Source organism: Zeus faber, assembly GCF_960531495.2.
Source record: "Zeus faber genome assembly, chromosome: 2".
Lineage (NCBI taxonomy): Eukaryota > Metazoa > Chordata > Actinopteri > Zeiformes > Zeidae > Zeus > Zeus faber.
The window spans coordinates 45,655,269-45,668,960 of record NC_137189.1 but is presented as its reverse complement, the minus strand read 5'-3'; the positions used below and the strand labels follow the sequence as shown (position 1 = coordinate 45,668,960).

Here is a 13,692-nt window from a genome sequence, read left to right as displayed (position 1 = left end):
GACATTTGTGGAGTTTTGCCTTTTGCCTGTGTGTGTTTTTGGATTGGGTGTAGAGTTCTGAGAATAAGAGGTATGTTTTCAGAAAATGTATGTAAACAACTCAAATGTGTGACAACTCTAATAATTACAAATGAAATACACGATAATATTTAATACAATTCAGTTATTAAAGGTTATTACTCAAAATATATTTGTTGAAAGGCAATAACCAGAAACACCAATAGTAGATAGATATGTTTAAGGACAAAACATTTTTGGCCTAATGTATTGATACAATAATAAATGTGATAGGCTTAAGAAAATAGATAAATAACTCAGTATTATTCCTCTAAATAATTGAAACTTTCTTTTACCGTGGAGGCTTTATTCGGCCATGTTCGAATCACACAAGGTACTGTACTCTAATAAGAATAAATGTTAAAGAGTGTTAAAGTGTTGAATTACTTAATTTAACATTACACACAAATAAAAATACATACATATGGGATACGTATTACATAACATCTGAAATAATCAAAATATATATATGAAAAAAAAGTAGTTGTCGAGCAACATAACTTTGTATTTTGGTTCAGATACCTTCCATCCCAAGTAGTTGTAAGAATGAAAAAGTTAATTCAGCGTTGAATAGCAATTGTAAAAGAAAAAAAAACCCCTGAAAGTTAACACTGTCAACAAATTTACAGTGGCCTATAATTTGCAGGAAAATACATTTATGGTAACAATAAATGTAGTTGCGTGAGAGATAATATATTTGCTATGAAATCTAGCAGAGTGGGTTAAGAGTCAAGGTACTATCTCACGCTCCATCTTTGTTTGCTTGCCTTGTTTGTTGTACGCGTTCGTTGTGCGTGTTTGCTGTACTTGGCTGTCAAATAAATAAATGTAAACTGAATTGCTCGGGCCTGTGTTTGGCGCGGCCGCACCCGAGGTCAGTCGGAGGCCACGTCTGATACCGCGGTTGCGGCGTTTGGACACAAGGTGTCGGTGTTTTGCAACTTTGGAAGAGTTCCCCCGTCGCTTCCCCGTTGCCCTGAACTCAAGGTCACAGCCAGGGAGCGCACACGCACGGCGCACCTGTCCCGCGTTAAGTCTGCACGCAAACAAATAGTTGCGCCGACCTCTCCTCACACAGACCTGAAAAACAATGGAACCTATTTCCCCGCAGGACGCCCCGTCTCAAAGCCTCCGTTTTTTTTGGGAGTTGCTATTCGAGGTTATTACTAAAGATAAAAAAAAACAAACAAAAAAACGTCGTGGCCCCACCTGCCCTTCCATGGCGCGGAGCAACCGGGGCGACTCGAGCTATTTGTTGCCGAATAAATCGGAACCTCGATCGAAATAATTGCTGTACACCTATTTAGAGTAAAACCCGTCTTGAAACGTTTAGGTTTGATTTCCCCTGTGGACATGGAAGTCGTTTTCGTTTATTGTTTTTTTATTATTATTATTGTTTTTATCCGCTTCTGTCGCAGGTATTTATTGATTTCGTTCTCAGGGTCCGAAGGTGCGATATAACAAACGTTTATTAGTATCGTTCATTATTTCATGCAGTTGTATGATTCACCAAAAAAAAATGTAGGTTAATAGATCGATGAAGTTATTGTTATCAATCAATTATTGTGACCCATAAATAATAATTATATTGAACCGTAACTAATGAATGGATGTGGCGGAACACCGACGTGGAGAGCACCTTTAATGGGAATTATGGAAACCTTTCCCATATCGGTTCTTGAATCCGGATTTTTTTTCTCCACCTAATTTGTCAACCCCCCCCCCCCCCCCCCCCCCCCCCCCCGCTCCCAGTTGGTGGCTGGTCCCACGTGGTTCCTAACCCTCGTATAAAAACTGTGCGTGGCGTGGAGAGACCCGGACGCCGAGGCGAGACGCGCAGAATGGGAACGGTCTGCCGCTCACACCACACATCACAGAACGAGCGCGCCTGAGGAAGGTGGAAACCGAGGGATCAGTGTGAAAATATGGATTGAATTAAAAAAAAAAAAAAAAACCCAAAAGAAAGAAAAAAAAACAACAAAACAAAACATGCAGAAGGGGGATTTTCCCACAGCATATGAAAGGATCTCCTCCGAAGTGTGGAATATACTTTGAGTTCCGCGGGATTTTTCAATTTGGGATGAGTGAAACCATGACCACTTATCGGACTGACATGATGTTGGAGGTCGGAATGCCAAGATAATAATAATAAAAAAAAAAAAAAAAAAAAAAAAAGACAACGGCAGTATTTCTGGAAGCCACAATTAAGGTCACCGCCAAGACGCGTCCAGCGCGTAAAATAACGCGCACGGGGATGTGAACCTGTGACTGAACCCCCCCCCCCCCCCCCAATTCATCCGGCTACTTGATCTTATTTTAATTTTTTTCAAACTTTCCACGAGTTTCACATCTAGAAAAAGTTATTCGACACGTCCTCAAAGGGATCGCGGGGAGAAAGATGATCAGCTGTTTCCTGCAAGCGGCAATATTCATGGCTTGCGTGATCCCCGTCCGCTGCACCGCCGCGCCCGGGACCGAGGCGCGCCCGGCGGTGCCCCGGGACAGCTGCGCGTCCTGCGGCGGCGGCGGCGCGGGGCAGACGGAGGCGGACGCGGCCGGGGTGAACACGGACTTCCTGGAGGCCGTGAAGAGGCACATCCTCAGCCGGCTGCAGATGCGGGAGAGGCCGAACATCACGCACCCGGTGCCCAGGGCGGCGATGGTGACGGCGCTGCGCAAGCTCCACGCCGGGAAGGTGGGCGAGGACGGCCGGGTGGAGATCCCCGACCTGGACGGGCACGCCACGGTCAACGAGGTGCAGGAGGAGACCTCGGAGATCATCAGCTTCGCGGAGACAGGTGCGTTCGTTCGTGCCCGCTCCGCACCCCGACCCCCCCGCGCCCGCCCCCGCCCCGCGGTCTGCGCGTAACGGGGAGCTGTCGTGCGTGCGTGCCCACGTTTTTTTGGCCACGCGTAACCAGCGACCCAGAGACTCGCAACCTGAAAATAATCACCGGAGGCTCAGTTAAAGCCCAAGGCAAAAAACGGCCGAGGCATTTTGAATTTGAATGATGAGCATGAACTTGAATTCCATAGTAGATTTGATTCCAGATTCGGGATTCAAGAGCTTATTTGTCACATACTGTACATATACTCTACACACGGTCATACATATACGCAGTGGAACGTCATGACACCCGGTGATTACGCACAATAAGCTCTACAAGCTCCAAAAAATTGAAACAAATCATTTTAACACGCATTGCATTTCAATGGCAAAAAAATATATATATCGTTTTGAGAGAATTGTGCTTAATGGGTGTTTTTTTTTTGGGGGGGGGGGGTCCACAGTTTGCGTCCTTACTCCTAAATAAATCATTTTGGCCGAATTAAATGATTAGTGTGAGGGGTCCCATCCGCAACCCGAAGAGCCGAGCGACTCTTGTGCGGTTCCCCCCCCTCGCTCACTTGTGCGTTAAAGCGACGGAATAAGATGAAGGAGGAGAAGGAAGCCGAGTGACTTTTAACCGAGTGACTCGTCAAGAAAAAAAAAAAGAGGCGAAGCTCCCATCACAAGCTGAGCATCCTCCTGGAAGCCAGCACCCAAACCCTAGAAAACCCTCCTCGGAATTCATTTCGCAGGAGGAATCCAAAAGCTGTTGGGGGAGAGTGCTCCAAAACTCTTAACTCAACAGCCTCAGCCGTTAGATGAGGAATAATAATAATGAATCAATAAAGCCTCGGTTTTATCTTTTTTAGGCTTTCCCAATGCGAGCTATTCATTTCTCCATTTTAAGTTGAGGATGCTGCAGAAATATGGATTTCTACAAATGTAAGCATTTTTTTTTTTTTTTTAAAGCTGGTCCAATGACATTTTTTGAGTGTTGACCCCAAAAAACGTTTTTCCACATAGCGGTGGTTGAGTTGAAGAGAACATATTTATGCCGCTGACACCAAACATTTCCGGTGAGTGTACTTTCGATACTCCTTCCCGTCTGAAAAAGTGACTCTGGATCTAAGCAAGTAAAACAATCCCGTCCCCCCCGTGAGGGTGAACCCTTTGCCGTTGTTAATTCTCTCTCCGTGAGGGTGACAGCGCCGTCAAATGACCGACACCAACACTCCTCACTGAAAGTCAAAAAGCCCTCCGTTGTTTCTTGCGGATAATGTGCTCCTGCATTTTGCAGTTGTGCGTCGCCGCGCGCGGGGGATTTTATTACAGGCTGAGATTCAGACAGTGATAAAAAAAAAAAGTGGACAGGATATGTAGAGTAACACTATACACAATTGTTGGCATTCTTATCTAGCAGGGGCCTATGTAGGTCAGCGGGAGGGAGGGTTCACCGACTTGCTCGAGGGAACTTGGGCAGGGCGCATGGTCGGTGAGCAGTCAGTAATGAGACTTTTCCAGGGTAAGACACGATGAAGGAGTTTATTTGTATAGGTGTGGGTGTGCGTGCGTGTGTGTGTGTGTGTGTTCATGCATTTAATGTGTCTTAGCGGACATCCAGGAAGGGTGTCGTGTAAGGGGAGGTGGGCCAGACAGGTGTGTGTGTGCGTGCGTGCGTGCGTGCGCGCACTGGTCGCCCGTCCATAAATCATCGCCGTGTTTGGATCGGTCAGAACCTTATTTATCCCAGGGGAGGAATCCGATAGAGTCAGGATGTAATGAAAAAGTTTCCGTCCATTAAATGGGACCAAAGCGTTTTGACCAACCTGTGTTTTTCCGGCCGCTCAGGCTAATGGCTAGCAGACCCCCGCGCCTCTGCCTCCCCCAATGCCAGTTGGCCGTGTTATCCGGGGAGAGGCTGCCAGCGGGACGTGGCATGGGGGGACAGGCTCCGACAGCAATTTACTCGAGGCGCTTGAAAAGGGGGCTGGAAATGATCAACGCTGCCACCTGCGTCGCCCACGTGCGTCCGGACGCTCGCCTGTAAAAGTGGCGGCCCTCCGAGGAACATCTGCTTTGCACATCAACCCTTTACAGAAAAAAATGAAATAAAATAAAAACTCCACCTGAGCGTCACCACGCTGGCCCGGTTGGAGCTCACGCTGTGTGTGTGTGTGTGTGTGTATGTGTGTGTGTGTGTGTGTGTGTGTGTGTGCGCGTGTGTGTGTGTGTGTCCGTTCGTTGGCCTGCATCGGAGTGTTTTTGTCTGTTTGAAGTGTGCACGGTTTTGCGATTTTGTGTATGTGTGTGTGTCTATGTTTGTACATTCTTTCTACTTTGTGTGTGTGTGTGTTTGTGTGTGTGTACGTGTGTGTGTGTGCGTGTGTGTGTGTGGGTGTGTGTGTGTCTAAGTTTGTACATTCTTTCTACTTTGTGTGTGTGTGTTTGTGTGTGTGTGCGTGTGTGTGTGTGCGTGTGTGTGTGTGGGTGTGTGTGTGTCTATGTTTGTACATTCTTTCTACTTTGTGTGTGTGTGTGTGTGTGTGTGTGTGTGTGTATGTGGGTGGGTATGTGTGTGTCTTTGTTTGTACATTCTTTCTACTCTGTGTGTGTGTAAGTGTGTGTGTGTGTGTGTGTGTGCGTGTGTGGGTGCGTGTGTGCGCGTGTGTGTGTGCGTGCGTGTGCGCGTGTGTGTGTCTACGTTTGTACATTCTCTCTACTTTGTGTGTGTGTGCGTGTGTGTGCGTGCGTGTGCGTGCGTATGTGTGCGTGCACGCGCGTGTCTATGAGTGGCCTGGCCTGCATTTAAATCCTCGAAGCGCACAGTACTGTGGTGTGCATGTGCTTGCATTTGTCTGGGCTTGTGTGTGTGCGCGTGCATGCGCTCTTGTGCCCCGTATTCCCCTGCCGCCGACCGCGAGCGCTGTGTGTGCGTCCGTGCGTGCATTCCTTCAAGTCGGTCCCGGCATCTTTTTGGACATCACGGGGGCTGTGTTGAATCAGTCCCCTCACTATAAGGTCAGCACTTTTGTGTCGGCCCTCACGCGGCCTGCATGCAGATGGCAGCGCTGCACCCTGTGACCCGCAGCCTCATTAGGATTCTGCCGACGTGTCGGTCCATCTCCGAGGTCTGGATGCGAACGGGTGGGGGTGGGTGGGGGTCAGACCTGACTCCTTGGAGGCGTGCCGGGCCCACAGCCAGCGCGCGGCACCCGCCCGTCGGGGATTTGACGCCGGGCCCGGTAGAGATATTTAAAGTCAGCGGAAGTTGTGTCCGTTGTTGTTGTTTTGTTTTTATTCATTTTTTCATAAAAAATCTAATAAATTTCGGTCAGAGCCCAAATACGAAAACGACAGGGAGATATTGGTCGTGATGTTACGTAACCCAATTGACGCAATCACCAATAATGAGTCACCTGATCAGAACACCTTTTGACGACCTCCGGTTTAATTTACTGGCCCAGCAATTGTTTTTCACCAAATGTGGACCAAAGTGGGGAAAACCAGTCGGAGTTCAAAATGCCTTAAAAAAAAAAAAGTCTTGCGAAAGACCGGGGCAATCGGAGGGGGTTGGAGTTCTGCGGCGCTCTGCCTTGGATCATTCTTTGTGGGAAGTGAGATCTCGCAGGTTCCACCCTCTGAGAGATCTGTGACGCGTGCTGACGGAGCTCCAGCCGCCCGGCGGCAGCGGCGGCGCCGGTGAATTCCTAAAGTTTTCAGGCTCAAACAGGCTGCAAAAAAAAAAGAATTCAACAAAATGTAGGAAAAGTGTCACCAACGGTTTTCAACATTCAACATCGGCGCGATCGCTTGGCTTCTGTCACAAGCAGGTAATGGTGACAACGGTTCAATTTCGGATAAAAAAAATAAATAAATGAAATGACCATTTAAGAAATTGGTAATTATGTCATGCTGATCGTCTGAAATCGGTCGCTGCTCAACACGGATTCAGAAATCAGGAATCTGGATCGATCCCGACAAGGCTTCCGCTCACACGCTCGCGGTGAGGACGGGAGGCAATCCACGGTCCACGGGTACGGCCAAACAAAAAGCTCCCGCAAAGTCCAAACCGGAGCCGATTCGATTGATCTTGGCGGTTGGCACCTTCAGAGCACCGTAGGCTCGCCGGCGGCCGCCGCGGTGGAATCCTGAACTTTCACCATCGCCGCACCGCCTCCGCCGCTCTCACTGGACGGCACGGGGCCGAGGTCTGCCGCCGTGGCGACGTCATCGCCAGCGCGTTACACGTATTAAACCAGAGAGGGGGACTAGAAATGCTCAAATTGTCGCTGGAACAGAAAGTAGACCCGGCGCCTCCGCATCACCGCTCGATGACACGCGCGTTAAGCCGCCGTGAAACATGTCCGACGCGTGTGCTCGCGCAGCGGGTGAAGCAATTCATTTAGATGTTAAAAGTGCACATGTAGCGTTTATTTCTGTCTCTCTGACTCCGACCGTCCGTCCGTCCGTCTGTGTTCGGTTTTGTGTTGGGGTCACGTCAAAGCCGACCCCCCCAAAAATAGAAAAATAAGAATAATAAAAATAAACAAATAAATGAAATCCCACTTGAATCAGCCTCGTTCGTCTCGCGCAATGAGACCAGTCGTCAGTGACAAATTAATTCCCATGGGAACTGCTGCTTGGGCGTCCTCTTCCTCCGCCGCGTGTTCCAGCAGAACATGCCTCGTTCCGAGGGATGAGGGCTTCTGTCGAGGGATGCACGATGCCTGCCCCCCCCCCGACGCCTGCCCAGGTTAAACTCCACCATTATCCCGGTATCTCCTCAGATTTGGGTCTGGGGGACAAACGGGGGCCCCTCAAACCGCCCCTGGCCTAACGCCTATTAGCCGTCCCTAACTCACCTCCACGTAAGAAGTCAACGCCATCCTTTCTTCGCCCGTTATGCGCGGTCCTCCGACACCTTTTTGCATTGGGTTTTAGACATAATATGTTGACAGATTGGCGGCGGATGCGGGCGGCAGCGGGTGGTAATTTTCCGCCGCGGAGGCTTCGATTCAGATCTGCCGCATCAACGCGGGCGGATGACAAAAAAAAACAACAACAAAAAAGTGTCTCTCCCACAACAGGCCCCGCGGAGAAACGAAAGACGACCCGGCACGGCCGGGAGAGGGGCAAGAGTTATGGAGGCGAGAGCAGGCGCGCGGATGCGGGTGGACTGGTCTAGTCGGTCCCGTCGGAAGGGAAATGATTGGCGGAGATATTTACCCCCCCGCCCCGGGGCCACCGGGATGCCCCACCTCTCATGTTTGAAGCGCAGCCGCGCCTCGCCGGGGCCCTAGGCGGCCTGTCCTCCGAGAGCGGGTCCCGCTCCGTGCTACGGTGAAACCGCTCTGTGGGGAACGATGGCACTCGGGACAAAACCCGTGACGCGTGATTATGACGGCTGTGGGCGGAAGATAGACATGATGGAGCACGACGGGATCGGAGTTTTTGGTGGCGGTAGCTTTTGTTTTGTTTTCGTTTTTTCCCTCGTTGATATTTTAGATTGGATTTCAGGATGACAGAGTATAAAACACCTTGCCCTTTCAGATCACCAGCTTCACAGCTACTCCCCGAAAGAAAGAAATGACGGCATTTATTGGAGTTCGGTAAATTACTCAAAAAAAAAAATCGAAATTATAGCATAATTCATCCTGCATGTGAAGGTCAATGTGCCTTACACATCAGGAGTAAAACAAAACATGACACCTCCCCCACCACCACTAAAGCTTAAATCTTGAGCTGAAAATTTCCATTATTATCACCCCGCATTCAATAATAAGGGACGTCCTTATTTATGGAGCGAGATGACGAACGGCGTCAGACTGCGGCAGATCTGCGTCCGATGAGGGGGGCTTATGAACTTTCCTTCCGCCGGAATAACAGCGGTGAAGGAGCCGCCGGGCAGTGGCTCCTTCACCGCAACTCCCACGCCGCAACTGGCTTCAGATAGAGTCGTCGTTGTCAGTAAAAATGTTTGGATTAAAAAAAAAAAAAAGTTGCTCCCGCAGCGGGGGGATGCCGGTCAGCACGCCGAGACTCTCGACAAGGTGCTGACTCCGCCGCGCCGACGGTTTTGTTTGGCGGTCATATTTCCGACACCCGGCCGGCGGGACGCGCCTCTCCTCGCGGGGGCCTCATTGTGCGAGCGGTTAGGCCCCATAAGCTCGCTTTCAAGCGGCATTCACCGCGAAAGCCTTTGAACCTTTGTGCACTGCTCCCCTAAGCCCCTCTTCTCATATCTCGCCCGGGGCGACTCACAGTCCAAGTGGCCCGGCGCCCAACGCGGCCCGGTCACAGCCCGCGGGGCCGTGCCACCCCGGGACGGACCGAGGGGCGGATGAGGATCGTCTCAGCTCTGATCCCGGCGGAGTTGACGCCCCCCCACCGAAAAAGCTCAGCTCTCCTCAAAATGTCCCGCGTGAGAAAAAGATGTCAGCCACGATCCAGACCTCAGTGCCCGTTCTTAGTTAGAAATTTCCCAGACGGGAGTTGTATGAGGAGCGAGTTAGGCCATTTCTCCAAGTGACGGTTGACGGTTAATCTCTTTCTCTGATGTCTCTGTCGTTTCTCTCCAGATGAGCTGGTGACGTCCAAGTCCAGCCTGTTCTTCCTCATCTCCAACGAGGGGAACCACAACCTGTACGTCACGCAGGCCTCCCTGTGGCTCTACTTCAAGCTGCTGCCGGCGCCCCTGGAGGCGCGCCCGCGGCGGAAGCTGACGGTGAAGGTGTACTACCAGGAGCCCGGCCTGGGCAGCCGCTGGAACCTGGTGGAGAAGCGGGTGGAGCTGAAGCGCAGCGGCTGGCACACCTTCCCGCTGACCGACGCCGTGCGGATGGTGTTCGACAAGGGCGACCGGCGGCAGAACCTGGACGTGCGCTGCGAGGGCTGCGAGGCCGGCGGCGTCGTGCCGGTGCTGCTCAACAACGACGACGAGGCCCACCGGCCCTTCCTGGTGGTGCAGGCGCGGCAGGCCGACGGCAAGCACCGCATCCGCAAGCGGGGGCTGGAGTGCGACGGCAGCAGCAGCCTGTGCTGCCGCCAGCAGTTCTACATCGACTTCCGGCTCATCGGCTGGAACGACTGGATCATCGCCCCGTCGGGGTACTTTGGGAACTACTGCGAGGGGAACTGCCCCGCCTACATGGCGGGCGTGCCCGGCTCGGCGTCCTCCTTCCACACGGCGGTGGTGAACCAGTATCGCATGCGGGGCATGAGCCCGGGCTCCATGAACTCCTGCTGCATCCCCACCAAGCTCAGCACCATGTCCATGCTGTACTTCGACGACGAGTACAACATCGTCAAGAGGGACGTGCCCAACATGATCGTGGAGGAGTGCGGCTGTGCCTGAGCACGGCCGCTTTGGAAAAGGGATGTTTTTTTGTTTTGTTTTTTTGATTATAAATGTGGCGGTTGTTTTTGTCTATTTAAAGTGGAACTGGAGAACGTACAGTATGTAAACAGATTCACGACATTGCGAAACGACGACGAGAATTGAAATGAACATAGAGGCAAAGGGATATTTATAGACAAACATGGATACATATGCGCGCGCGCACGCGCACACACACACGCACACACGTACACACATGCACGCCCGCTCACACACATCACACGTATCTACATGTTATCGTATATGGCCTGCACAAACACTTGTACATATATTTATGTTTGTTGATATACTACTTTGTTGATTTTATGCGGTGGGAACCCTCTGTGCTCATGCCAGTTTAGAATTCAGTACAGTCAAGCTGTCGCTCTGAATATCGAGGGGACACAAAAGTGTCGCGTTCGTAGATACAATCTACCCACCTTGGAAAACAATCACCGTCACTTAATTATACATTCACTTAAATGATGATCCACAGGATCATTGGTTCCCCAAACAAACACTTAGGCGAGACTCGTCATGCCTAAGCGATCATTCTCACGCGATCAGAAACACCCGAGGCAAGCACACCACTGTGTTTGGTGAATTTACTCTGTAAAAAAAAAACTGTTCCTGTATTTTATTTTATTTTATTTTATTTTATTTTTTAGCAAATGTAGAATTGCGTTGCTCGCGTTGTATCGCTGACAGTGAAGCATTCCATTCAATCAATGTTGGAAATGGTGTTTTAGAAAGAAACTCATCAAATAATAGGTCCACCGTGGAAATAGATCGACTTCTACTGGAGAGTACGAAATTATGTCAAATATTCGCTGGGGGGGTTGGATGTGTGTGTGTGTGTGTGTGTGTGTGTGTGTGTGTGTGTGTGTGTGTGTGTGTGTGTCGGGGCGGGGGGGGGGGGGTGTAATGTCACTAAGGAACTGTGCTACAAACACTTGAGTGCGTCGAGCCTTCTTTAAAAAACAAAAACAAACAAAAAAAAACAAAGAACAATCGTCCCTGACCAACGTGCAGCACTTCCAGATTTCTAGAATCGCCCCAGCAAGACGTAGTCGCGCCCGCGGCCCCCACCGCCCCCATCGCCCCTGCCCCCGTCACGGAGCCCGCCACGCATACGGTATGTGTGCGCGTGAAAGGCGGACGTAACGGCGGGGTGAGTGCCGACGGTCAACACTCTCACCAAAACCTTAAGACGTCCGCCCCGCCCCGCTCACCGTCAGAGGTGCGCCTGCCGACGCCGGCCCGAACGAGCTTGTCTCCAAGAGCCCCGCCTTTATAACCGCTGCGGCCGCGCTTTTTTCCCGAGTAACGCGGGGAGCTCCCGCAGACAAGTGTTTCAACATCAATGTAAAACCACGAGGTGCTTTGCGTGTTGTCGTTTTTTTTGTTTTTTTTCTTTCCTTTCTTCCCCGGTAAACGCCAGGCAGCGAGAGTAGCTCCCCGAGGAGCACCGCGCTTCCCCGAGCACGGCCGCCAGGAGGTTCCCCCGTCGACGGATGCGGAGGCTTCCGGGCTTCCGTCGGACGCTCGTCACTCGTGCCGAGTTCCGTGGGCGGGGTTCTGCGTTGAGCGGTTAAGCGGTTCGGCGTCTTCTTCGTCAGCACGTGCATCGTACGCCAGCTTTTCATTCGCGATGAGGTCATTCACGCACATTCACCGCGAGACTTTGACTCTCGATGAGGTCCTGCTGTGGACATTTCCCAGTCCGCCTTTAACCGTCGGGAAGGCGCGTGAGACACGCCGTCGCTATACCCCCCGAGGGATTCACAGCATCACCTAAAGGGGGAACGAGTTTATTTTGTGCAACGGTCCAACCCAAAACAACACTCAAAACCACGTACTCGGTGAGCGCGCTGTCGTCCAGCGCGCTTGGGGGGGAAACGCCGGCGTTGTCGACGTTTCACGAGATCTACTTCGTTCAAGATGCTGTTTGATGCATACCACGGTTTGTAACACACTGAAAACCACTCGGTGTTGGCGCACCGAGGGGTGAACGTTGTCGGTACACGATTGCGGCGGCAGCCTGAGTTTTCTGGCCTCAGTCCGGGAGTAGGAGAAAAAAGTTGCCACATTGCTTGGTTTTGCGACGGTGCAGCCCCACAACTCCCCCCGATGCACACTTTGAAAAGCACTTGCAGATTGAAATGCCTTTAACGAGCCGCATCCAAGCCCACTATCCTTTAAAAAAAAAAAAAAAAAAAAAAAAAGATTAAGTGCCGCATGAGCTATGCAATGTAAAGTATCTACTCATACACCAGACAAGCTGAACTCTAGTGACGAACTCATCGTATCACCAATACTTGAAATGTAACTGTGATGCAGAAGGGGGGCGGGTCACGTAGAGGTCAGGAGGCGGAGTCGGGAGAGGACGTTCAAGGAAGTCAAAGGGGCGCATTTGAGCCTTACAAAGACAAACTGCCGACTGCATCTCATATTCACACGTTAGCGTACGTCCCCGACCGCAGCCACTCACGTAACCGCATCAGCATGGATGCCAGGTAGAAGCCAGTTCGACACAGCTAAGAAGCCCCGTCGAGAAGGCCAACCAGCCCGCGAAGGGGGTGAATCCGATTTCAGAAAGTCCAACCCCGTGGATTTGCCAACTGGCGAGATCTAGTGAGTTCATTCTGTGGGATCGGTGCATGGCCCAGGCAAAAAAAAAAAACACGGCAGGACTTTAACTTTCTGAACCCGGAGCTTTCAACCTCAATGTTAACAGGCTCCCAACGGCCGCGGCTCGTTGTCCAATCAGGCTGCTCGTCATCTGACTCCGCCTCCCAGCAGACGCTCCACCCCGCCCCCGCCTGTTACATTGACCCTTTGCTTATTCTTCAAAGCGAACGGTTGTTAGAATATTTGCACTGAAGCGTTGCGTGATTAGTAATAAGAATATAAAAGAATAAAATAAACTGCCATTGAAAAAAAAATAAAATAAAGTTATTTTTATAGAAGCAAAAAAAAAAATTGAGCTCTGTTCAAATGTATTATACCTAATCATTGTACCAAAGAGGCCAAGACGTTTAGCTATTGAAAGATGGCGATGCTGTCGTGTTTTTGTTTAGTGAAATACTTTGTGACAGTTAAAAAAGAGGCCTAGACACTGTATCAGGATACAATATCAGTCCATATTCAGCTTAATCTCTTTGCTGTTTTCTACCTAGACATGGAATATTTCATATATTTTCATCAAATGACTTAATGCGCCTAGGCTTTTCTTTGGTTAGCGGTTGTTGTCAGTCACTTAGAGTGATGTACAGACCACCTGATCCCTGTACAGTTGATGTAACATATGAATATGCTTTTGAAATATTTTTTTTTTTCTTTGTAATTGTTCAAAAAAAAATAAATTTCTTATTACCAATTGTACACATTTGGAGATGTGTGTGTGTGTGGCTCAACGGGTGCTGCTCCG

General features: G+C 50.4%; 1 protein-coding gene across 1 annotated transcript; it reads left to right on the top strand.

Annotated features, from left to right (window-relative positions):
* Positions 1-1,914: 1,914 nt before the first annotated feature.
* On the top strand, positions 1,915-10,920 carry LOC307244331 (inhibin beta B chain). The gene is made up of 2 exons (XM_080019480.1): positions 1,915-2,855; positions 9,466-10,920. Exons 1-2 carry the CDS (start codon positions 2,456-2,458, stop codon positions 10,239-10,241), a joined length of 1,176 nt encoding a protein of 391 aa, XP_079875606.1. The 5' UTR covers positions 1,915-2,455; the 3' UTR covers positions 10,242-10,920.
* The last annotated feature ends 2,772 nt before the right edge of the window (positions 10,921-13,692 follow it).